General features: G+C 35.6%; 1 protein-coding gene across 1 annotated transcript in view; it reads right to left on the bottom strand.

Moving 5' to 3' along the window:
• The window catches only part of SLC18A2 (solute carrier family 18 member A2), a 41,215-nt gene extending 19,623 nt beyond the window's left edge, over window positions 1-21,592 (bottom strand). The window contains exons 1-3 of the mRNA XM_003755335.4: window positions 21,313-21,592; window positions 20,409-20,559; window positions 18,641-18,983 (exon numbers count right to left, since the gene is read on the bottom strand). Coding sequence (XP_003755383.1) covers window positions 18,641-18,983; window positions 20,409-20,529 — 464 coding nt within the window. The 5' untranslated portion in view covers window positions 20,530-20,559; window positions 21,313-21,592. The remainder of the gene's footprint in view (window positions 1-18,640; window positions 18,984-20,408; window positions 20,560-21,312) is intronic.
• Window positions 21,593-26,570: the final 4,978 nt, after the last annotated feature.

Raw genomic sequence — 26,570 nt, 5'->3', positions numbered from 1 at the left:
CTTTGTATTTACAGTGTCTAGCAAACTAACAGGTGCTGATGAAAGTCCATCAGATGGGTAATGGTTATATAAGACATATAATGATGTATAATGTATAATGGAATATTACTATTCCAAAAGAAATAACAGACATGGAGAATTCAGACAAACATGGGAAGACATATGAATTAATACAGAATAGTGTAAGAAAACAATATACACAATAACTAAAACAATGTTAAAAGAAAGAAAATAGACATTAAGAACCCAGAAAGACAATATACACAATGGTATATAGTAATAGAGAGCCTAGACATATAAAAAATAAACACAATGACTACAATGTTATTAGAAGGAATATAACCATATAAAAAACCCTGAAATCTGTTTACTTTTAAGAACTAATCTTGTATGTAAGAGAAGAGGTAAAAAATTGATCTATCCTTTCCTTTAGCTCCTATTAAAGGAAACTATAGAAAAAGCTGTAGATTAAGAATCAGAAAACCATCTATGTTATTGTCCTAATCTATTACTGACTAGATGAGAAATTTGGGGTAAATCACTTCTTTGGGTCTCTGTTTCCTCATCTGTCAAATGAGTGAATTCTATTATATGATGTATGAATTGTCTTCCAGTTCTAATATTCTGTGATGATAATTCCAACTTTACAGATGAAGAAAATGAGATAAGGAACAGTTGAGAGATATATGTATCTTTTTATCATAATAATATATTTAGGTGTGTAGGGGTATGTGTATATGTGTGTGTGTATTATATCTATGGAATGCACAATGATGAGATTTATTTGATGCATTAAAAAATGCAGCCCCAAATTTCCCACCTCTACCAAGCCATGTTTCTTATAGTACTTGGAACTTCCCTAACTGCATGTCATCCCTCTCATCCTACCCATTGTTAAGGGCCCAATTCAAATACCACCAGCTTCATTCAGTGAAGTCCTCATGCATCCTCACCAACTGAAAATGATTCTCCCCCTCATCTCTGTACTACTTCTTATTCACTTAGCAATACTCATTTGTCTTATCTGTGCACTTTCCCTTACCAGATTGTAAACTCCTTGAGGGCAGAGATGGTGGCTCCCTTACCTTTGAAGTTCTAATACTAAGCTTTGCCAATAGCTAGTGTTTAATAAGTGTTTATCAAATTTAATTCTCCTTGGGATGCTGCCCCGTACTTTTAGATGGTGGCTTGGCTTTATTTATTAGGTGGTAGTATGGTATAATGGAAAGAATACTGAATTTGGAAACAAAGGGTCTGGATTAAAATCTTAGTTTTGCTGCCAACTATTTATGTGACTTTGGGAAGTCTTTTCAACTCTCTGGGCTTTGATTTCTTCATCTGTAAAATGAGGGAGTTGAACTAGATTATCTCCCAAATCCCACCTCCTGCCCTGTCCCATCTCCAAGTATGCAATCCTATCATTGGGATGAATTTTTCTGTGCCATGTTTTTTACTTTTGACCTATCTGTCTCTCCTCTCTGTCTCTTTCTCTGTCCCTGTCCCTCTTTGTCTCTGTCTCTGTCTGTCTCTTTCTCTGTCTCTCTCTTCTGTTTGTCTGTCTCTTCTCTCTCTCTCTTTCTCTCTCTATCTCTTTCTATCTCTTTCTGTCTCTCTCTCTCTCTGTCTCTCTCTGTCTCTCTCTCTCTATCTTCTCTCTCTGTCTCTGTCTCTGTCTCTCTCTGTCTCTGTCTGTCTCTCTCTCTCTCTGTATTTGTCTCTGTCTCTGTCTCTGTCTCTCTTTCCCACCCCCCACCCCCACCGTCATCCCTATAGCCAGAGGCAGACCTTGTAGCATTGCCATTGTGTAGGATGAAGGTGAGAGAAAGTAGGATACTTCTCTTCATTCTAATGACCAGAAGAGGTAGCTCTTCTAGAAACCAAATGTGACTGGGTGATTAAACTTTTTTTTAGCCTTTTCTTTTCCCAAGGATTTGATTAAATTTAGCAAACGTATCAAATATAGCTTGAAAAAAATAATAAAATTCATCTGTAGGAATAAAAGGTCAAGTCTCTCAAGGGAAATAATGAAAAAGAGTGAAAGTAGGAAGCCTAGCAGATCTCAAACTACAAAGTGGTAATCATCAAAATGATTTGATCCTGATTAAGAAACAGATGAATCACTCAGTGGAACAGACTAGGCCTATTCTACCAGGATAACACTCTTCGTCTCCCAAAAACCACTGTGACAACTAGAAAGCAATCTGGTAGGAATTAGTTAAAGAGCAATGTCTCATTCCACACACCAAGATAAGGTCCAAATTACTACTGACTTAGACATAAAAGATGACTTTATAAATAAATTAGAGGAGCAAGGAAGAAATTACCTGTCAGATCTATGGATAGGAGAAGAGCTCCTGAGCAAACAAGGGATAAGGAGGATCCCAGAGGAGGAAACAAACAATTTTTATTACGTAAAATTAGAATTTTTTGAACACATACATAAATGAATGCAATTAACTTTAGAAAGGAAAAATATCTTTGCATCAAGTTTCCCTGCTAAGTGTCTCTTTCAAAGATATAATAAAAGAAAAACTAAGATATATAAAGAATGTTTTAAATCTGGGGGAATAAGAACCATTCCTCAATCGATATGAATAGTCAAACTTTCTAAGAAAAAACTCCAAGTCACCAATCACCATATAAAAAAATACTCTACATCATTAATAATTGGAGAAATGCAACTTAAAATAAACTCCATTGTGAACGAATCCAACCATTCTGGAGAGCAATTTGGAACTATGCTCAAAAAGTTATCAAACTGTGCATACCCTTTGATCCAGCTTATATCCCAAAGAGATCATAAAGAAGGGAAAGGGACCTGTATGTGCACGAATGTTTGTGGCAGCCCTGTTTGTAGTGGCTAGAAACTGGAAAATGAATGGATGCCCATCAATTGGAGAATGGCTGAATAAATTGTGATATATGAATATTATGGAGTATTATTGTTCTGTAAGAAATGACCAACAGGATGATTTCAGAAAGGCCTGGAGAGACTTATACGAACTGATGCTGAGTGAAATGAGCAGGACCAGGAGATCATTATATACTTCAACAACAATACTATATGATGACCAGTTCTGATGGACCTGGCCATCCTCAGCAATGAGATCAACCAAATCATTTCCAATGGAACAGTAATGAACTGAACCAGCTACGCCCAGCAAAAGAACTCTGGGAGATGACTAAAAACCATTACATTGAATTCCCAATCCCTATATTTATGCCCACCTACATTTTTGATTTCCTTCACAAGCTAATTGTACACTATTTCAGAGTCTGATTCTTTTTGTACAGCAAAATAACAGTTTGGTCATGTATACTTATTGTGTATCTAATTTATATTTTAATATATTTAACATCTACTGTCATCCTGCCATCTGGGGAGGGGTGGGGTAAGAGGTGAAAAATTGGAACAAGAGGTTTGGCAATTGTTAATGCTGTAAAGTTACTCATGCATATAACCTGTAAATAAAAGGCTATTAAATAAAATAAAATAGAGGGTGTAAAATAAAAAAAATAATAAAATAAAATAAAATAAAATTACCCTGCTTCTAAAAAAAAAAAAAAAAAAAAAAGAAACCAGATATTGCAGAGGGATGCTCAGTGACTTTTGTAGTGAAAATCTATCTATTGGCAACGTTCTCTTTTTGTAGTTAGATCAGCTTTACTTTTAATATATAATATTATGGTATTGATAATAAGATAGATAACAAGAAAATTATTATAATAAGAAGATACCAACAAGAAAACTCTAAAACATTCCTCCCAGTAGAAAAAGTCCATTGGACTCTTCCCCACTAAATGCTATTGAATAAAATTTGCATAACTAAAAGAACAAATTAAATGAAAATCTAGATTTCTTGAAAAAAAATAAAATAAAATAAACTCCAAGTTCTACTTCATACACCTTAAACACACATGGCTTTTGATACATGATAGACATATATCTCAAAGATCAAAGAAAAATGAAAAAGACCTGTGTGCATACAAATATTTATAGCAGCTTTTTTGTAGTAGCAAGAACTTAGAACTAAGCAAATACCTATCAAGTGGGTGATAACTGAACAAGTTATGGTATATAAATATAAATAAATGGAATGCAATAAAAATACAGTGCAGTAAGAATGAAAGGAACAATTTCAGGGAACACCTGAGAATCCTAGTATGAACTGATGCTAATTGAATTGAGCAGAAGCAAAAAACAAAAAAACAACCAAAAAAAAAAAAACCCAATTTATACAACATTTCAAATATAAAAAACTCTGAAAGTCTTTTTTACATTGGTCAGTCATTTCAGACACTTATGAAACCTATTTAGGGTTTTCTTGGCAAAGAAAATGAAGTAGTTTGCCATTTCCTTCTCCAGCTCATTTTTCAGATCAGGAAACTGAAGTAAATGGGATTAAGTATCTTTCCCAGGGTCACACAGCTAGTCAGTATCTGAGGCAAGTTTGAACTCATGAAGATTAATATCCAGTCTAATATTCTATCTACTGTACCACCTAGTTGCCCCACTGAAAACCTTAAGAAAGCTGATTAATTTAAAGATCAGTTATTATTCCAGAAGACAGATGATGAAGCACACGACCCACTTTCCTGGCAGAGAAGGAATGGACACAAGGTACAGAATGAGCCATATGTTTTTTGTTGTTCAGTCATTTCAGCAGTATCTGAAATTTTTTTCCCATTTGGGGCTTTCTTAGCTGATACTGGAATGTTTTTTTTTTCATTTCTTTCTCCAGATAACTTTACAAATCAGAAAATCGAGACAAACAGGATTTGCTCAAACTCACGTAGCTAGTGAGTGTCTGAGGCCATATTTGAATTCAGGAAGATGTCTTCCTGACTCCAAGTCTGGCATTCTGGCCATCTAGCCATCTAGACATGACCAAAGATAACTAGTTTGTATGCTTCTTATAAGAATCTTGTTCCCTCCTACCATGGGATGGAGGCTAGACAGGAGGGAAAAAAAAAAACAGTTTTTAATTGAAATTTCTAATAAAATATGTCCCTCCCTTCATCCAATATGTGTTGACCTATATCCAAATATCCAAAACATGTTGGTTGTATCACAGTACACAGTATACACAGTAACAAAGAAACATTTCTCATGTGAAAATTGTTACTAGTTTCTCTGCTGGTTGGAAAGACTTGCATGGTGGATCAAAGACCATATAACATGCCTTTATACAGTATATTACCACTTGACTAGGATATGTTGCAAGAATGAATGATTAAGTGAGGGCTGAAATTGCCTCTAGCTCCACAGAACAAAATAAACTCTTTCTTCCTTTCAGCATCCACCTTAAAAAATTCAATAGCTGGAGGGCTAATATATTTTTCAAAGCCATTGGAATTATTGGTATAACTCCAATTTCACTAATCCTTTATGCTGGTTGTAAACCAACTCTTCCCAACCCTAAAAGCATTCAGTATTTTTGCAATCAAATGAAACATCAGTGTTCCTCTAAGTGGTCTGAAGTCTAAGGGGGTAGCACTGCTTTCAAAATATCACTATACATCATCACAGAACAGTTTACTTCTTTCCTTCAAAAATTCCCAATAGTCCAACTGTGGCTCTACCATCTGTTAGGTTGTCCATTTGTATTTCAGTATTAGTAATGCTGGCTGACCATTTTGATATTTTAATGGATCTGTGCTCTCCTTAAGATGGGAAGTTCCTCTCACAATGAGAATTACAATGCATCCATGCCCTGTCATTTTGCAAAGAAAATAATAATGATGGAAAGAGAAGGTTCTTCAAGTCAGAAAAATTGAGCTGAAATCCTGTCTTTGTCATTTGGTACCTATGTATGGAGTTAATTTTTTTTTTAGGTTTATTTATCTGTTAAAATGAGGTAATTAGATAAGATGGTCTCTAAGGCTCTTTCTGTATCTAAATCTATGATCCTTTTAAAATCCTTCATAGGAGGTCCTCATTTGTGCTAATGACCTTTTAATACCTCCACATTGGGTACCAATGAAGTACAAAAGGTTTCCATTTTTTCTCTCTGTCTCTCTCTCTCTGATGCTTTGTCTCCTTCTGTATTTCTGTCTCCATCTCTTTCTCTCTTTTCTTTCTCTCCCCCATTTCCTTCCTCTCTTTTCTCTCTCCTCTCTTCTCCCACTTGTGTACCAAAATCAGAGTAGCAAATAATTTTTGATTTACCTTAACTATAAAGAATAATATCATTCATTCATTATAAAAATCAATCTAGGTTCTAGTCCATGGCAAGTTAGAACACTGAATCAAATCCAATGAGATGAAATGTACTAGGGATAAATGTTGTCTTATACTTAGGTTAAAAATATCTCTTTTCTATTCCTACCTTCTTTTGAAGTCATAAACTTCTCTGAGTATTCATTATATTCCTTTTGCTCAATTATTAGCTTGCCGTATGTACCTACTGGCACATACCATAAGTTTTTCCATTGCTCTTGGGTGACCAACTTAAATTCTCTGGGGATTGTGCATTCCATGACTCAGAATTATATGGGATTATCTAAAGACTATTGTTATTAAGAAGAGGAAACTTTTTTTCAGGGAGAAACTTGGAGTAATCAAAAGAATTATTCAATTTTCCAAAAGCAATTCATCCTCTGCTTCTGATCAATTCCCAATCAAACTCATTATCAATATGTAATATCAACTCAAGGTATTTGTAACTTAAAAACCACTTTTTTGATTTGTCCATCCAATTGCCCTGAATAGTAGCCATTCTTTATCTACTTGATTTCTGCACCACGGATAGTTAGGATGAACTATTTTAAATGATTATAGAATTCATGTAAGTAGCTCTGCAATGCTCAGGGATCTGATGTAACCAATACAGTGCAAACAGAATCTGAAGGACTTCATCCTTCATTTATAGTAGAAGTCCTTAACCTTTTGTATACAACTTCTTTGGCAGTCCAATGAAGACTATGAACCCATTGTCAAAATAATGTTTTTAAATGAAATAAAATACATGGGATTATAAGTGAAATTAATTATATTGGAAAAGTTATAAAATATTTTAAAAATAACATCATGGGGCCCAGATTAAGAATAAATTCCTGTCTTCTATTTTGACTTGGTAATGAACAACCTCCATGTTGGTAGTAAGGACCCATCTTCTTTTATTATGTCTCATTTGATATTAGTAATTAGGAGGTTGTCTAATAAAGTTCTCTATATTTGTATCTTTCAAATAACTTTTTTCTTATTTGAAAGTATACATGGGAGGCATCTTATCAAAAGAAAACCTTTAAAATGGCATTTTGTTTTTCTGAATAAAATGCTTTTTCATTATCTCTTTATCTTTTAATCAAAAGCATGACTAAAATCATTGTTTGCTATAGAATATCATATGTATAGAAGCCTATCTACTTCCTTCCCCTACCCTCATCAAGTATGTCTTCAATGTTTGTAGAGATTATTCTCCTAAAAAAATTGTAGAAATGGAGAAGTTAGCATATGAATCACTATTAAATGGTATTCTTTGACTCTCTCCTTTTTGGTAACAAAAACATCATGATTGTCCCAGAACTTTGGCATCTTCCCTTATTTCATATACTTTGGGAACTAATTTCTTAAGCTCTTCAAAACTTTACAGTACAGTCCCACTCTGTGCATAATTGGGCTGGTTTGGTTGCTGTTTCCTTAATTTTTTTTTTTAGTGTTAATTCTACTGCCTCATGGAGTACCTTGGGAACTGTGATGTTAGTTAATAGTGACTAGATAAGTTTATTATAAAAATATTCATAAATATTTCCCATTCAAAATTTTTTTGGTATTCTACATCCAGTTTTACCTTAATCTTTACATTAACATCCTCAGGATGACTTGCCTTATACTGTTTTATTGACATTTTATATATGATATTGCTTTAGTATTATGCCATCCTCCTTTTGTAAGAGATTATAAATGAACTTATATCCTAAACTAATGTTTCCCTTACAGGCTGCCATCTCTTTCTGCATGACAAAGAAACAAAATATCTGCTGACTGAGTGTCTGAAGCTTTTTTGATATCATTGTTGTGACAAATGATATATAACGGTTACACTTTCTTTAAGAAATGATAACAGTCTATGTCAATAGCTGTAGCTTTGTCCATTTTTCAATTTCAACTGATTGTCTTAATAGGCTGAGTTCTGTACCTCATATTCATGTTCTTTCCTCTAATTTATTATTGATTCTGATCTTTGTTCTAGCAAGTTGGGGACCTGACAGTACACAAACAGCAGATTTAAAAATATGTAAGTAACCAGAAGCTGTGACTCATCCTTCCATTTATCCACAAGTTCCTTTTGAATTCTGGTTTCATTTAGTAAAGGTATCAAAATTTATAGAATTAATTTATTGGTTACTGAATCAGGATATTACACTTAGAGTAGCATCAGTAAATCATAAAAGTTGACTAAAGATGGGAGTGAAGGAGTTGTGCAAAGAGGTATTCATTATGTACATTATTGGTAGAGCTTTGAACTATTCCAACAATTCTGGAAATCAATTTGAAATTATGAAAATAGAAGGACTAAAAAAAGTGACTAAAAAGATGCCACAGTGAGGCATATACTATAAGAAAGCCAATGACCAAAATAATCCCATAGACATCAAATATTTATAGAGCACTTTTTGTAGTAAGAAAGAACTGAGTTCAAAGGAGATATCCATCGATTAGAGAATGGCTGAACAAAATTATGCTACATTAATGTAATAGAATTGTATTGTGCTGTAAGAAATGATGAATACGTTCAAAGTGAAAAAAGAAAAACTAGGGAAATGATCTGTATAACAATAACAATGTACACAACATTATAAATAGAACAGCAATGTAAATAGGAAGAATCACAGACCGATAGAAATTGAATGCTATGGAACTATAGTAACCAAGACTAAACCCAACAATATGTAAAAAATTATTTCCCTACTTAGTCAGAGTGGTGGGAGAACATGGGTATGGAACACTTTGTACAATGTCAGACTTTTTTGATGTGCCAATTCGTTTTTCTAACCCTTTGGGTTTTTTTACAATTCTTTTTTATATCAGGATTCTTAACTGGGGTCTACAGACCCTCAAGGGTTAGATTTCAGGAGATCTGTGAGCTAGAAAGGGAAAAAATATATATTTTTGTTTTCACTAACTTCTAATTGAAATTTAGCTTTCAGATAGAAGATAGGGAAGAAACCATTATTCTGAGGGGGATCCAGAAGCTTTATTAGATTGCTAAAGATATCCAAGATACAAAAAGGTTAAGAACTCTTGCAATAAAAGATAACTTTTTAAAAGGAGTTGGGAGAGGATTCCAGTAGGAAATGTAGACAATGTAAAAATAAACAAAACCAATAATCTTTTTTTTTTAAGAGATGAACTGAGTTTCAGTCCTGGTTCTACCATTTTCCAATTTATGACCTTGGGGAAAGCATTAACTTGCTTGAGAGTGTTTCCATATCAATGAAATAAAAGGGTAGATTAGGATCCTTCTGGTTTGGATAGTCTTTTTATTTGCATTGATGTTAGTCCAAATAGATGTATTTTTTTTAAAGATCCACACACATACAAACTCCTAATATTTTTCCTTCTTCCAATATTTAATGGTCTTAGAGTATGGCAATTTTATCAAAAGCTAATAAACTTTGACATTTAAGAAAAATCTGAATCTCTTTTCTCAGACTTGCTCATACCATATTTTCCTTTGCCCTTTTCAAAAATCGCAGAACAAGCTGATTATTGCTGATTATACAGACCTGAATTATGAATCTTGGTGACTGGATATCTCTGACTTGCTCTTTTTTAAATTCTTTCTAATTTCTTATTCTTATTCTAGGAGTTCTTAACCTGTTTAATATCATTGACTCTTCTGGGAAAGTCTATGGACTTCTTTCTCTCAAGAATGTTTTGCTGCAGATACCTGTATAAATATGTATACATATATTGAATTTAATATATATGTATAAACATATATACATATTTAACATGTATTGGACTACCTGCCTTCTAGGGGAGGGAGTGGGGAGTAGGAGGAGAACATTTGAAACAGAAGGTTTTGCAAGCATCAAGTTGAAAAATTAGCCATGCATATATTTTGTAAATGAAAAGGTATAATAATTTTTTTTAAAAAGAATGTTTTGCTGCTTACCTTCATAATTGAATAAAATACAAGTTTTATTTAGAAATGAGTGAAAATAAAAATGAAAAATTTCCCATTTAAGTTAACATAGAATATGAAATTTTATATCATCTGAGTATACATTGATATATTCACATGTATATAATTTGTATCAGTATCATTAATTATATACATGTGAATTGTATATATTAATATGATTGTTTAAATGAAACCTCTGCTATCTATCCACAGATCTCCTGAGAGTCCGTGGACTCCAGATTAAGAATCCCACTTCTAGATTGTGAGGTAGCCAAGAGATCCAGTCTACATCCAAAGGGCTTTACACATAACAAAAGCATCAACTGAAGATTAAAAATGCCTAAAATAGCCTGAAAAAGAGGAAGTGTTTGTATATCAATTGCTCAGAGCCAGGGACCCAGTGAATCCAGTGGAACTGGTTGTCAGAGAAGATGCTTATTAACACAATTATACTAGAAGGCAGTGAATCATCAAGGTCTATGGATGTGCACATTTTGGTCATTTTAGCAAAGGACGTCATTCTTATCACACAGACTGACAGAGACTTAGAACTCTGTCCTATGGTACTTCCGTGGAAGGTTGTCCAAGAGATGTGGCCTATTTTCCTTACTGTTAATCCCTTTTATTTATTATTAGCTCAGTTTGTGGAGAGCAATTTAAAAAAAAAAATCTTGAAACCCTGCTATAATGTGATTGATTAGCCTCCATGACATGAAGGGCCTAAATGAGGCTAAATATTTGGAATACTCATGAAATAATCCTAATTCCAGATTCCTTCCTAAGAAGGCACAGGTAGATCTCATTATAGAAATAAATGTGCAAACAAGTAGCATATAAAATGAATTTCTGTAAATTCACCTGTAAATGCACCAGGAAGCTTGCTTTTAGAGGACATCCTATTGTGACTTTTCTCTCACTCTTATTATGAAAAGACTAATTACAAGCTAGTTAGTTATTTGTATTATAAATCCATATTTCCACATATCAGTTTTTCTTCAAGTGACACATTAAGTGTCTTTTAGATCACTGGAGTGCAGATTGCTTCTTCTGTTAACACTTTCCTTATTCTCTGAAAATACATTATCTTGATCATTCAGTGGGGAAAGAAACCCCCAATCTTCTAACCATTATCTTCTGACTTTTCTGCATACTTAGTTAACAACATTTCCAACTAGAGAGTCTTTCCTCAAACAGCTGCTTTTCCTGCCAACTGTGAAACTGAAAAGGTCACTGCTTATTACCAGAAGGCTCACTTCAGATTAACTGACAGTGAATAGAAAACCTTTATATCCTAAGTACAAAGTCTTTTTAAATAAATTTGTTTTTGTTAGCTTGATGTTAGCTAAAATGACAGTGTTTGGGCTGTCCAAATCACTGGAGCAGAAGTCAGGAGACCTTTGGCCTAGTGCTGGTTCTTCCATTTACTTTCTAAAGGTAAGTCATTTACCTATTTCAGAATGTAATAAAATCAAAAGGTCAGAGTAGATGAGTTCTGAAATCCTCCTTTCAGTGCACATCGTATGTTTCTCTGGGAAAAGTCCCTGAATTTCAAGTTATATGAGAGAACTCTAGATTATTATTTAACATGGACCAGAATGGTAACCTAGTTACTGATATGGATTTGGTAAAAACAGGATTTTGAGACACTGAGAAGCCTAAGATGAAATTGGAGAAGATGCCCCATTCTTGGAAATAACTGAGAAATCAAACTGAGTTGACTCCTTAGGATATATTCCTGTTCTAAAAATTCTGGTAATATTGACCCTCACACTTGTCAAATGAAATCTGCTCTATTCACCACTCCCACTGTCACTTCTAACAGCAGCAACTTCAGTATGAAAAGACAGAAAAGAAATTTTCACAATGTCTTGGCAAGAAATATTTTTTCTGGGTTTTTATTCAGGAAATTCATCTTTGTAACTGAATGCTGAAAAAACCCTACTATACTTTTAACATGCTAATTGAATGAAACCTACTATGAAGCTGGTTACTTGTCCAATGACTTTAGACAATTCTCTTCAATTCTATATTTCCCACCTTTGATAAATGAACATGGTAGTCTATATCAAGAGTTTGTAACCTGGGTTATACGAACTTATTTTATATGTTGAGAACTGTTTCCATTGGCTTCCTTTGCCATATTCTATATTTTATTTTATGCATCTAAAAATTATCATTCTAGGAAGGGGTTCATGGTCTTTAGGAGATTCCCATGACTTCATGAGACACACAAAAAGGCTCAGAACTCAGTTACAAATGATTTCTAAGGATCTTTCTTTTAATCCTATAACAACTCTGATTCTAATATTCTTCCAAGTTGACGATTTTGCTCCAAATAGTACATCAATTAAGAACATAAAGTGGTTGAATCTGTGTGTAAGTCATGCCTCCAATCCTCATTCTTCCCACAATATCTAGGAATCTCTTAGTTAAGGCTAGCCAAAATTTATGATATAAAATACTTTATGATAAGCCATATTATTTTTCATGTTTGAAGAACCTTCAAGAACTATCCTACACTGATTTACATACAATAATACCAATGCTACAACAGCGGCAGCATAGCAACAGACAAACAATTACAGTCTTGATTTTGTTCAATTCAACCTGGTACAAACAGGGAGAATCCTACTCAGATGTAGAAAAGTCTGTCATCACTGCAAAGGATACAAATACACAACATAGTAAGGAAAATAAGGAAAAGGAAAGGCAGTATGGTATTAGTACTATAAATAGTATTATTATTATTATTATTACCATCTCTGCAAATATTTTTTTCGCTGAAGGCAAGATGCTTTCCTCTCCCAGGGCCTCCATTTTCTCATCTGTGAAATGGAAGATTAGACTAGTCCTAAAATTCTATGAAATTAAGTGCTTATATGTGGAAAAAGGAAAGATGTTGAAGGCAGAAAATAAGCACTATCTACCTGAATTAGTCTTGAATAAGAAACTCTGAGGTTGAGTGTTGCAGGAATCATATTAAAACATAATTGGCAAATGTTTAATAAAACAAATATAAATACAATACACTATAGATAATGTTGATTTATGCTTTCCTAAGTTAATATGTGACCCACAGGTTCATTTCTATTTGATTTTTCACACCATTATGATGACATCTGAGGTCCTCCTCACTCTACTTATTATTCTGTTATTCTACGATCCTGAGCACATCTATAGCTTTAAAAGAGGGAGGTAATCTCTGGAGATACTAGATGTCTTAAGGAAACCAGTTTGGTATAAAAAATTTTCTTGAAGGATAAATCAGATCAATGATCTGGACTTCTTCTGGGAGTAGAAAATTCCCTATCAAAGTCCAGATTTGAAGCGGTGTTCCTTGGCAAGCTGAGAGTGTTGTAAAGTGAATATAAGGTTCAAGGAGGAGATAGAGCATATGGTCTCAAAACCTTCCTCTCCTCTCTAGGTTTCTATGAACCTCTTATGGATAATTGGGAGCAATATTTTAAAAGCTAGTATTTATATAGCATATTAAAGTTTGCAAAGAACTTTACAGATATTATCTCACATTATTCTCATAACTCTAGGAGATAGGTGCTATTATTGTCATGCAATAGCATTTAGGTTTACCAGTAGAGAAATTGGATCAAACAAATTAAGTACCTTGCCCAAGGTCACACAACTAATAACTATCTGAGGCCAAGGCTGAATTTGGGTCTTCCTGATTCCAGGTCTGTCATTATCTCCATTGTGCCACTTGACTGTCTCTAGTAGCCAATGTAACTGGAAATGCTGCCTTCTACATCAAGCCCTTTCTGATTCCTTCAGTGACAAGTACTTTTCTTACCCATCATCCTATCCCCCACCAAAATTATCTTTTTAAAATTTTGTATATAATCTACATATAAGCTCTTAGAAGGCAGGAACTATTTCATTTCTGTCTTTGCATCCCTCATCAATCAGCAAAGTGCCTGACAAGCACTAGTTAAGTATTTCAGAAAAGTCTGCTAATTGAATGGTCAATTAATTCTATATTTAAAAAATAGCAAAGTTAAACAAGGCTTCTCTTTGGAGAAAAGTGTATCTATGTGTATGGACATGTCCACATGCACATGTATATGTACATGTATTTATGCTTATATTTTCATGAGAACATTCACAGAAATATGTATACATGCCATGTGTATTACATGCAGTGTATGTATAAAACCCCAATCGTAGGCAACTAAAGCATTAGTCTCATGCTGAATGTTTAATTGTGAAAAAGCCACTGTGTTTAAACAAGCTGCTTCCCTTGACAAAAGCAAAACATTACAATATGAACTAGCTTTAAAAACTCATTCATTTTCCATTTGCATTTGGAGAATTGTTGAAGCTTCAATCATTTCGATTCCTGAGTCTCCTAGAACTACACAGTGTCTTAACACCACTCCCACCAGGTGTCTGGCAAGGGCATTATTATGATAATGTCTTCCAATTTGCTGTGTGCTAGATGAGCTCTTTGCTTTCTCAGAACACAAAACCTTAAGCAGTTTTCTATAATTATGTTAGATGTATTTTCAAGAAGTCCTCTTATTTGGTCTTCCCACACATTGAGAACCAAACATTTTTGAAACCATGACTAGTTAAATTTATTTGATTTTTTTTTTTTTTTTTTTACTTACAAGAAGATGAGTTGTTGTATTTATAATAATACATCTTAGTGGGGTCATAATCTCAAACCAGCCTTAGATTAGTTTTGTAAGTATATTTTGCCCCCTACCATCTAAAAATAGTTTTCTGACTAATTAACAAGAATAGGGGCAGGATGTGGTTCTGGGCCATTATCGTGACTCTAATATGACCTAGCAGTCTGCCACTTAGAAGTCTAGGAAATGAATGGAGACAAGTTATAAATGTGAATAAAGTCTTCCTGACTGTGGGTCAGCAATGCCATTTTTCTAGATCTATGGTTTCCTAATAGTATAACTCCACAATGTATATGTAATCAACCAAACACTGGGAAGATGGATTATGTCACCTTTCAGCTGGCATGAACCTCTTTGTTTGGGAAAAAAGATCTGTCACAAAGATACTTAGTTCTAAATGGAGGAAGTGAATTGTTGACTGTTAGTAAATCATGATATTCAGTTTTTCAATCCTATCTACCAATTAGACAAGGGTTTTCACTGAAATTCAGCTTACAGTAAATTTCCATCTTCTTTGATGTTATCAATTGTTACAAACTTATCAGAAGGTGTTGACTTTTATATTTTTAAAAAATGGATTCAAAATCCATCGAAAAACTTTTATTTCGAAGGTTTTGTTTAGAAGAAACCCGAGTTGGAGTCTTCTTGGCAAAGATACTAGAGTGGCTCGCCATTTCCTTCTCCAACTTATTTTACAGATGAAAAACTAAGGCAAACAGGGTTAAGTGACTTGCCCAGGACTGCACAGCTACTAAGTGTCTGGGGTCAGATTTGAATTCAGGAAGATGATTCTTCCTGACTCTAACCATTGCACCACTTAGATACCCCATGAGTCCCTTCCTTTTATAACATAAAGTCAACCCAAATACGCATTCAAATAAGACTCTCTGTCCTTTCCTCGTATTGTCCTTCACTCTTCGGTTTGTGGCTGCTGCAAAAGGTATTGGGCAATCATTATTTTTTGCTCCAAATCCCACCTTTTTGAACTTTGCTATTTCCATAGAGGGCACTTTCAGCCTCCTAGTCTTCCAGGTTCTCAACTCCCCTCTTTATTTTGAATGTCTCACTCAATTAGAACTGTTTTCTTCAACAGCTTTTTTTTTAAATCCTCCTTGATCAGGCCGAGTTTGACATTGTAGATTGTGCTTTTGTGCAATACTTATTCTCTTCCCTTTGAGATGCTGAAAATGAGAAGGGTCACCTAGAAAGGAATGTCTCTCATATCTACATATAAGAACTTAGAATCAAAATTTTCTAACCTCGTTAAAAACCTACCAAATAAAGGACTTGTTAAGTGAGTTTTTAATACACTTGTTAAAATATAAATAGTCAACACCCTCTGAAAAATTTGTAATAACTAATAAACATTGAAGGAAATGGAAATTTCACCTTTTTTTGCAAGGCAATTGGGGTTAAGTGACTTTTCTAGAGTCACACAGCTATGAAATGTTAGGTGTCTGAGGATGAATTTGAACTCTGGTCCTCCTGACTCCAGAGCTGGTGTCCTATTGCTATGCCACTTAGCTGCCCAGAAGACGGATATTTACTAGCTAAATTTCAATGAAAATCTTTACCTCATTGCCAGATAGGATTGAAAAACTAAATATCATGATTTAATAATGGGTAACAATGCACTTCCTCCATTTAGAGCCAAGTATCTTTGTGTCAGATCTTTTTTCAGTTATGACAACCATTAATATCAAATATTGTAATAAACTGAATTTAGAACCAGATCTTTCAATCACTGTAACAAAAAAACCATTAAGCCAAGATTTTTAAAAATAGTAAAGCATATTCAATAATATTGCTTTCACTAAATACCATTATTATTAATAATATTTTAGTGAGAATAAAAAAGGGTTTGTATTGTTAATCAATAAAATATTATTTCAACTTCCTCTTTTTCATTTCTATTTTGGGGCAAGTTCTTAATTTACATAAATGTTAGTACAATGGGACACGTATATTTTATAAATAAATGCATTTATTTGTTTTTCACTGATAGGGGTGTGTAGCCAAAAAAGTTTGAAGACTATTGCTTTAGACAAAGCATTTCATACTTATAAGATCTTTTAGTCTTTCCCAGGTACTCTCGGAACTTCTTTTTCATCTCTTCTTCATTCCTAATGCTACCACTTGTGCATCTCCTCCCCTCATATCCTGCATCATTAGTTTGCTTGGCTTCCCCAGCTCCAATTCATTTTGTACACTGATATGGACTTAATACTCTGGTGACTTTTCTTTCTTGCTTTGAGCAAGAATTTGTAAGGATCCCTACTGCCTGCTTTTTGGGATCTAAATTATTCTGCTGAGTTTTCCAGACCTTCCATAATCTACTCCAACTACCAATTCTTTTCTCACTATTCTCCAAATGACCCTTCTCTCCCCCTATGCAGACAGCTCTCCTTCAATCACTCCTCTCACTCACTACCATATTCATTTCCTTCTCTGTGCCTTTGTTCACATTGTTACTCTCATATAAAATATCTTCCATCATCCAATCCCATCTTACACTTCTATCAGTGGTCTAGCTCAAGACCAGCATCCTCAGTAGAGCCTTCCATAATGACCCCAATTCATATCAGGCTTGTAGGATCATAATTTTGAACGGGAGAGATGTTAGAAGCTATCTATAATAGAATGATGTCTGACTTTGTATATAAGGAAACTAAGGTCCAGAAAATTTAAGTGAGTTGTCCAAAGTCACACAGATGGTAAATTACTTAGCCAGATCTCTACATCTCTGGTAATGCTCATATCTGTTTATTATATATTATTCTAGTCCTTTATCAAATAGGACAATTGAAATATCATTGAAATGAAATGAAATCAATTGAAATGAAATTAAAATTCTGACATGTATGAATATATATATGTCCATAAATGTATGTATATGCAATCTTATTTATTCATTGTTTCTTATGTGTATATCTTGTTAAAATTATAGATTATGAGAATCTGATACAGGTTAATCATTAGGCAGATGAGGAAACTGAGTGCTATAACCCCAACAAAATGACAAACTAATTATAGGTGAAGTTTATGACTTTGTATTCCATAGCACCTTGCATCATTCTGGACAAATGTTTACTGTCCACTAAATACTTGATTTATCAATTCACATAAAAAGTAAAGAGCTGATTTTATTATCTAGAAAATTTAATTCAAGGAAATACTTTTTGCTAGTAATGTCCAGATAATAGGTCTTAAAATCAGGGATGTCTTTAAGGGGATAGAGATTGAATGATTCCCCTAATTTGCCATTTAATCTCCTATGTGTAGACACAAGCCTAGCAACTAAGAAAATGGAAGTACTTAACACATTGCTCCAAAGTTGTCTTTAAAATGCTATCTATAAGCAAGCCTCATGCATGTGTCATTTTTTCACACTCTTTCCTCTTGGCCATGCAATCCAAAAGGAAGTTCTCAAAAAGAGGTATGGAGCCAGGGTATGGGAAAAGGGGGAAGAAACAAAGCTAAATGACACTTAGAAATTCTGAACAGGCAGTGGTTACTGTGGAGTGCTGACTAAACAAAGGCTATTTTTGCAACTTTTCACTGTTCGAATCCAGGATTGAGAATTAGAATGGCAGATCAAAGATGCTAATTATTCTCACTTTAAAAAAAATCTCCTAAAGTTGTTTTGGAAGATAAGAAAAAAGACAAAGATAAGAATGCATCCTTAATCTGACATGAGAGAAGAGATCATGGGTAAAGGGTAAAGGTTAAAAGGTATGGTAGCAGTTGACTTGTGCATTTGACTTCCATTGAAATTATCTCATGGATGAAAAGAATAACAGATTGGTAATTGGTATTGGTATTAGTATTGGTGACACATAATTTCACTAAGCAATGACCTACCTGTTAGTCATTGGCCCTATGAAAGGGTTAGTGAGGAGCTGAATGGTCGCTTTGGAAGCAAATAATAAGCCAACTTGAACATTTTCATTAAGCAGGTCTTTGTCTTCCTTGGGACAATCAGATGGGATGCTCGTTGCATTGACCACCATTTGCTCTGTCACTGTTTTATAGGACTGTCCTTGTCCACGTGCTCTAGTGGTATTTCCAGTGATCATCGTGGAATTGTCGTAATAGGAGAAGATGCTGCTGAAGGTGGGAGACCCAGTTTCTGGTTTAGCAGTTTGTATTTCTGTGGCATTATTTTCATGTTTAATGCTGTATAAGTAACTGGGAATGATGGGCACTAGAAACACAAGCAAAATAGAGAAGTGGTAGGCAACAACCAACTTGTTCTCTTTAAATTGAGTGGGAAAGGTAGTTTACTAAAACAAGTTTACTTTATTTAACCTATCCTATTAATCTTCTATCTATTCAAGGATAGTTAAGAAAGCGAATCGCAATTTATATCCTTTACTCTCTCCACATAGCCCTTTAATTCATGGTGGTTCACCATAAGCCATCATTTCCAAGAAGGCTAGTTAAAAGGCAAAATATGGTCAGCATTTATCCAGAATTTTCAGTGTTTCTCCAAACATAGAATGTATTCAGCTATAAGGACATTTAAGTAAATAAAACAAGAAAATAGACATCTAAATTGCATTATGTGTCATCAAAACACCCCAGGAAATTACAATTTTGAAACAAGCTTAAAACTTGGAATTTGCATTTATTATGTAATCTAGGCAATTCACAATTCCAAAGGGTTTCAGAGAGTACAAGCAACATTCATGATTCCACTGAAGCTCCAGGTAAAATATATCCAGTTAGCCCATCAGTATAAAAGAGCCAGGATAGTTTCTAGCCGAGAACAAATTAGAGGCTGCACCCTCTGTCCTCTCTGATACAAGAATCTGATCTATCTGCGGTTCAGGAGCTGTGTCCGGCAAGTCTCAAACGGAAATAACAAAAGCCACCTCATACTGAACCAACCCTCTGTAATAATTGTCACTTAGCTCCACTTAAATTTAAAGCATTTCAGGGAAAAGAAAGCCTATCAGATGTTAGGGGTTTTGCTTTTTGTTTTGTTTTTTTACTAATGGGGTTAATTCAAGAAACTTAGTTTTCCATTTTTCAAATGAAGTAATCTAATAAAGTCTGAGTCTGAAGTTGACATCCCGTCAAAATTACCTTGGAAGCTGGTGAGCAAATGTTCCTGGCGCAATACACTCAATGGTACAATTTCAACTTTTATTCCTTGCTTTGGAGCTGGGGGGAAATGCTACTCTTTCTCATTGTTGTAGGGTTGACCCTAAAATAAAGTGCATCTTCTTTGATGCTGATTTTTTTTAAAGCGAGAAAACTATTAGAACTTTAGATATTATTTTTCTTCTGCAACAGAAATCTTTTCCACCACAATGAAATGGGGAGGGGATATACTATCAAGAGGAAACATAAGTTCTGCTGCTTATCTGGAGAGTCGTATGTTACCACCGGGGAAAATGAAGCCACAAATAATGTCTCAGTAGTAGAAACAAAAGCTTAAGATTCTGAGTCCCAACTTCTGACCATGTGCTTTTGAGAAACGTGTCAAATTCCTGTAATTTATTTAGGAGCAAATCTCAAGGGTCAGGGTTATCAGAAAAACATGGGGCTAGCTAGGAACTATGACCCTAGGTCATATAAAATGCTAAAGAAAAAGCTAAAAGCTAAGAAAGAGACTTCCACTTACCCACAACAGTGAGCAGCATATTGTCCAAGAGGAGAGCAAGAAATACTATAAAAAGGATTAGTTTCCTCGACTGTCGGCTCTCCCGAAGCCAAGTGAGGAGACCAAATTCAGCCAGAGCCATGACTCCTCGACCTTTTGGGCGTGACTGTTGCTGTAAATACAAAGGATAAATAGTTAAATTAAACTCTTGCTCTGTTCAGCCTCAAACATCCCTGCTTCTTACTCCATTTCCATCTTATAACCCAGGAAATGAGAGATGTTAGTGAACTAATTGAATCTTCATCCCTTTTCAATTGCATCCCTTCCAAGTCGACCTTGTTTGAGCTCTCGCTAACAAGACAAGATTGACTTTTTGAAAATAAAATGAAAACGAAAAGCGATGGAGTGAGTCTAATTCCAGCAATATTTCTTTGAGAGAAGCCCAGAAGCGGTGGGACTCACTTTGTTTACAAAGACTCACTATGCAACCTGCCTCTATCTCTGGTCCTGATGAGACGGGAAAGAATGTATGTGAATGGGACTTTAGGTTTTTTCTGTCTTCTCCAAGGTTGGTAAAAGGCTTCATTCAGTCTCCGCTTTCTGAAGAAACCCAGGAAGTACATGGATTTGAGCTGTCACTTGAAAATTGATCCTAAACCCTTTCCTCTTCCAGCCCATCCCACTCCCAACTTAATCCCCAAATTCTCTACCTTTCTTTTTCTCGTCTCCTCTGCCCTAACTAACCCTTCCTTCCATTTGGTCTCCCCACCATCTCTTCTATGCCCTGGTCTCACCCTACAATTCCATCCCCGCCTTATATGGGCGGAGGGAGCTCTCAAATTAGTCAAGCCAAGCTTGCGGAGTGTTTGAGCACGGAGGGGAGGTAGTGAGGGGCTCCCGGGATCAGTTCTTCGGTGCGCCTTACCTAGGGACTGTGCTGGGGCTGAGTTCCGAGCGCAAGTCCCGGCGGGGAGCTGTCCCAGTGAGTTGGAGGCTTTCTGGTAGCAGCACCAGCCCGCGGCTGCTGTGCTCTCCAGCTCCGTCCCGGTCTGGGTCGGAGTCTGTATCTCCACCTCTCAACGATGCCCTCCAGAGGCTCGGCTTTAGCGGGTCTGCTCCTTTGACGTCATGGCTCGATCCTTATCGCCCTTGCTCTGCCAACCAACCTGACCGGAGCTGAGAGGAGGGGGTGAGGAGGAGAGAACAGTCCTCTCCCATCTAGGCGGCTCAAAGCCTGGATGGTGCTCTGATCCCACCTCCTCGCCTCCCCCCACTCCCACCCCGTCTCCATCACCACTCTCTGTGGACAGCTCTCCAGACATCAATTGAGCTGCCTTTGCCTACTAATTCTTTGGTGGTGTGTGTGTGTGTGTGTGTGTGTGTGTGTGTGAGAGAGAGAGAGAGAGAGAGACAGACAGACAGACAGACAGACAGAGACAGAGACAGAAGGGGGAGGAGAGAGGGAGAGGAGAGAGAGAGAGAGAGAGAGAGAGAGAGAAGCAGAGGGAGGGAGAGAAGAAGAGAAGCAGAGAAAAAAAGAGCGACAGAGAGGAAAGAAGAGAGAAGGGGAAAGGGGAGGGAGGGAGAGAAGGGGAGAGAAAAAGGATAGAGACAAGAGACAGGGATAGAGAGACAAAACGATAGCGAGGGATAGAAAGACAGAGATGGGGAGGGAGAGGGAGGGAGGGAAGGAGAGAGAGAGAGAGAGAGAGAGAGAGAGAGAGAGAAGAGAGAGAGAGAGACAGACAGACAGACAGATAGAAGAGACAGAGATAGACAGAGATACTAAGAGAGAGGTAGAGAGACCAAGCCCTTTAACACTTGCAGTCTGTTCATTCAATTATTCAGACTAGGAGCTGTCAGATACAGCTTAGAGTTTCTTTCTTTAATGGGTTTCCACTATCCTGCCATCTTTTGTGTGCCTAATAGGCAAGATCCCTGGAGAAGGGAAGGGAGAATCAGATAAGAAATGAAAAAAATAGAGCGCTGGAAAAGACCACAGACCTGTCTGACATGTAGATACCTTCCAACAGGGTTATTTCAATGCCCTTAGCCAAATGCCTCTGGGTTTATTTACTGTTCTATGAAATGGTCTCAATACCACCTGCCCTGCCTCTCAGAGATAGTTGTGATAAGGGAAATATATGCATCTGGAAGAGGTTTAAAACGATAAAGGGCTCCTAATACATCTGTCTTAGGATAATCAATCTTTCAAGTAGCCATCAGTCCCTGAACAGCTTTCCTGTTCTATATTCCAATCTCCCTGAAAAGGATGATGAGGCTTCTGCCTTCCTAGGTGACTCCTGGAATAAAAATCAGGCTTGATAAATTTCCCCCGGAAACACAGGGGGGAAAAATTGATGGCTTGAAAATTGAGAGAAAATGACAAAGAAACATCCATTTCTGCAATTAATTTAGAAGTGAGGACAAAAAGTCTGGTACAAGCTATTAAGAATTTAGTCAGGTAGTTTCTTTCAGCACCATAAAGAATCATAATAATGTTACAGGAAGACCAAAACCAAGAAATCAACTAGCTTAATTTCATTTTACAGATGTGTTAACTGAGATCCAGATAGAGTAAAACAGCTTACACTTGGGACATAGGTAGGATTCAGGTCTTCTGCCTCTCAGCCCAATACTCATTCCACTAAAATGAGCCATGACTGTCAGTTGTTTAAAATTTTAGTTTCTATCTATCTATTTATTTATTTATTCATGCATTCATCTATTTATTTTGGTAAGGAAGAAGTCTACAGAAACTTTACATCGGGATATCAGGATTTGAATCTAGGCTTTGCCATTTCACGTTTGTGTTATTTAGGATGAATTACTTCATATCATTAAGCCTCAGTTTCCTCCTCTGTATAAAAGGAGTAATAATACTTATACTACACACTTCACAAGGCTTTCTGTGAGGAAAACTGGAGAGCTCTGTGTAAACCTAAATTATATCTAAATAGAAAGTACTACATGAGACGATTAACAACTAGGACATGCTTACAGAGGTGGGGCATCTGAGGCCTTCTAGGCTCTTCAAATCAGATCTGGGCATATGGGATACTCAAAAAAGTCAATGTACTCTACAATACAATAGATGCAACTGAGCTTAGAGAACATGTCTAGATAGATGAGAAAGCAGAGATAGAGGAAATAGTCACCAGAGGGAGTGGTTGTCAGTATTTTTCTTTATTTTAGGCTGTTTCATTGGCCATATTTAGTTTGAAAAACATTAGAATTTTACTTTTGAGTTAAGCAAATAAAAAGCAAATCTCTGGGTTTCTATGCTTCTCCCCATCCACTCCTTACATTTGAATACATGAGCCTGATGATTCCTCAGCACTTCCAATCTAAGTCCAAATGGTAGCCTGTTCTGGGGACAGTTCTGTGAAGCAGAAACAGGACCCAAGTTTAAGACTGCTTGCAGATATGCCAGCCTGGAGGAAGAGGAATTATTTTCTTAGTCTGTGTCATTTCCTGGCTTGTATGTCAAAGTCCATAAACAGAAGAAGGTCAGATACTGAGATCTCTTTTGAGATTGAGGCTACGTAAGGCAGAAAGATCATAGCTCTCTTCAGCAACTCTTATGTGCTCCCCTTTCTCCCTCTGGGATGCCATTTGCCTATGATTACTACTGCTGATTTGGAGGAAGATGGTTGGATAACTAGGTCAGCTCAGCAAGGCACGCAGGAATTCTAAGATGTTCTAGAATACATGAAATTTGATGTTAAGTTCAGGTCAAAGCAATAAGAAGGATAACTAGGAATCACTGCTGTTGTTTTCATTCATGGGAGCAAATAACAATGAACTGAAATTTATATAGTGCTTAAGGGTGCAAGTACAGCTATCCAGGATTTTTAAACAGAATTTCTTGGTACCCCCAGAATAAAATATAAATTCCTCACCTGGCATTTAAAGCCTTTTACAACCTTCCTCCTATCTTTGCAGTATACTATACATTACTCCCTTCCACATATTGTGATCCAGTACCAATCTCCTTGCTGCTTCTTACACAGGAAACTCCATCTCCTAACTTTGTGCTTTTCAGTGGCTATCCCCCAAGCCTCACCTCTGCCTAATAGTTTACTTGGTTCCTTCAAGACACAGGTCAAATCTTGTCTTCTGCAAGGAGCCTTTCCTGGTCCTTTTCCTTGCTGTGCTTTCCTTTTGAGACTACCTTCCATCTTCCACATACATGTGTCTCTGTGTATATGTGTGTGTGTATAGTAATTGTTTAGCCATTTTTAATTGTGTCCCACTCTTCATGACCCCTTTTGAAATTTTCTTAGCATAGATACTGGAGGTGTTTGCCATTTCCTTCTCCAGCTCATTTTACAGTGTAGGAAACTGAGGCAAACAGAGTTAAGTGATTTGCCAAAGATTAAAATCTCTCTCTGTCTCCCTCTCCCTCTCTCAATTTCTTCTCTCTCTTTACATATATGTGCATCTATCTATATGTATAAATATGCATGCATTCAGATACATATGTAACTATATCTATGTATATTTTATATGTACATAGTTGTTTGCATAGTTTCCCTTATTAGATATGAGTTCTTGGCAGGCAAGGATAGTGTTTTTGCATTTCTTTGTATACCTAGCTTTTAGCAAAGTGTTTAGCACATAGAAAGTGCTTAATAAATGCTTATTGATTAGACTGATCATTTATTAATTCAGAAAACAATAGAATCCAGCTGAGTTCGAAACACTAGGATATGTCTTGAGAGAAGTAGAGCATTAAGATATAATTCCCACTTTCAAGGAGTTTGCAGGCTAAGATACACACACACACACATACACACACACATACACACACATATATGTATGAAAGATATAATAGCTATTTCTAATAAATTACATTACATAATTAAGTGAATTAGAGAAATGTGAAAAAAAATTGCTACTTGAGGTCTAGGAAGAAGGTTATTAGTGACTTAGGGATCTGACTTACACTTTGAAGGAAGAGATGAAAGAGGAGAACATTCATGAGGAATAGTAAGAGCAAAGGTATGGTGATAAGAAAGCATAGTGCAAATCTGGGCTTCAGGGAGTAGTCCATAAAAGGTCTAGAATATGGAGTGCAAAGGAGAAAGTAATGTATTATAAAATGTAAAGAGACGGGTGAAATGCCAGGAAAGGAGCTTGAGCTTTATTTAAGAGGCAATAGAAATATATGGAAGAGTTTTGATCAAAGAATTATCATGATTAGATCTGTGTCTAAGAAATATTATTCTAGCAGTAGTAGGAAATATGGATTGGAATGGGAGGTGAGAATATAAGCAGAAAGTTCCATTAAGAAGTGATTTCAAAAGGTGATATCATTTATTATGGAATAGTTTGGCATGGAATAGTTTACCTGTCAGAAGCATGCATAAGGGAAGAATATATGACCAAACAAGAGATATTGAACAGTATGGGCTATAAAATGGATAATTTTGATTATATTAAATTTAAAAGTTTTTGTACCAACAAAACCAATGCAGTCAAGATTAAAAGGAAAACAGAAAAGTGGGGAAAACTGTTTATAACAAGTTATGTGATAAAGGCTTTATTTATTTATTTATATAAAGCTTTTTATTTTCAAAATATATGCACGGTAATTTTTTAACACTGACCATTGCAAAACCTTATGTTCCAAAATTTCCCCCTTACTCCACTCCCTCCCCTAGATAGCAAGTAATCCAATATGTGTTAAATATGTGTAATTCTTCTATATATATTTCTACAATTATTGTGCTACACAAGAAAAATCAGATCAGAAAGGAAAAAGATGAGAAAGAAAACAAAATGCAAGCAAACAACAAGCAAAAAGAAATGTTAGTTCTTCATTAGTTGAATGTAAATTCCCTTTATTTTAAATAATTTATAATATTTTTAATATATTAAAGTAGCTGTAGGTGGAAATCAAACATTAAAGATTATTAAAGCTTACAAAGAAACGATCAATTACAGAAAAACACAAAATAACGTGGTCAAAAATAATGTCAAGAATTGAAAAACTATTTTGTAAAATAGCTAGTTAGTTCTCAGAAAATGAGCAAAGCCTTTTAAAGGTGCCAGGCAATTGGAAAATTGTTATTGATTCCTCAATAGCTTGACATAGGTTTCTTATTTTCAATACTTTAGAAAGTCTTTTTTTAAATCCTAGATTTCCTCAGCATCCTCTCCTTCCCCTGTCAGCAACCT

This window comes from Sarcophilus harrisii, chromosome 2, assembly GCF_902635505.1.
Source record: "Sarcophilus harrisii chromosome 2, mSarHar1.11, whole genome shotgun sequence".
Classification (NCBI taxonomy): domain Eukaryota; kingdom Metazoa; phylum Chordata; class Mammalia; order Dasyuromorphia; family Dasyuridae; genus Sarcophilus; species Sarcophilus harrisii.
Note: the sequence above shows the minus strand (reverse complement) of the source record. Positions and strands in the feature narration are given on the sequence as shown.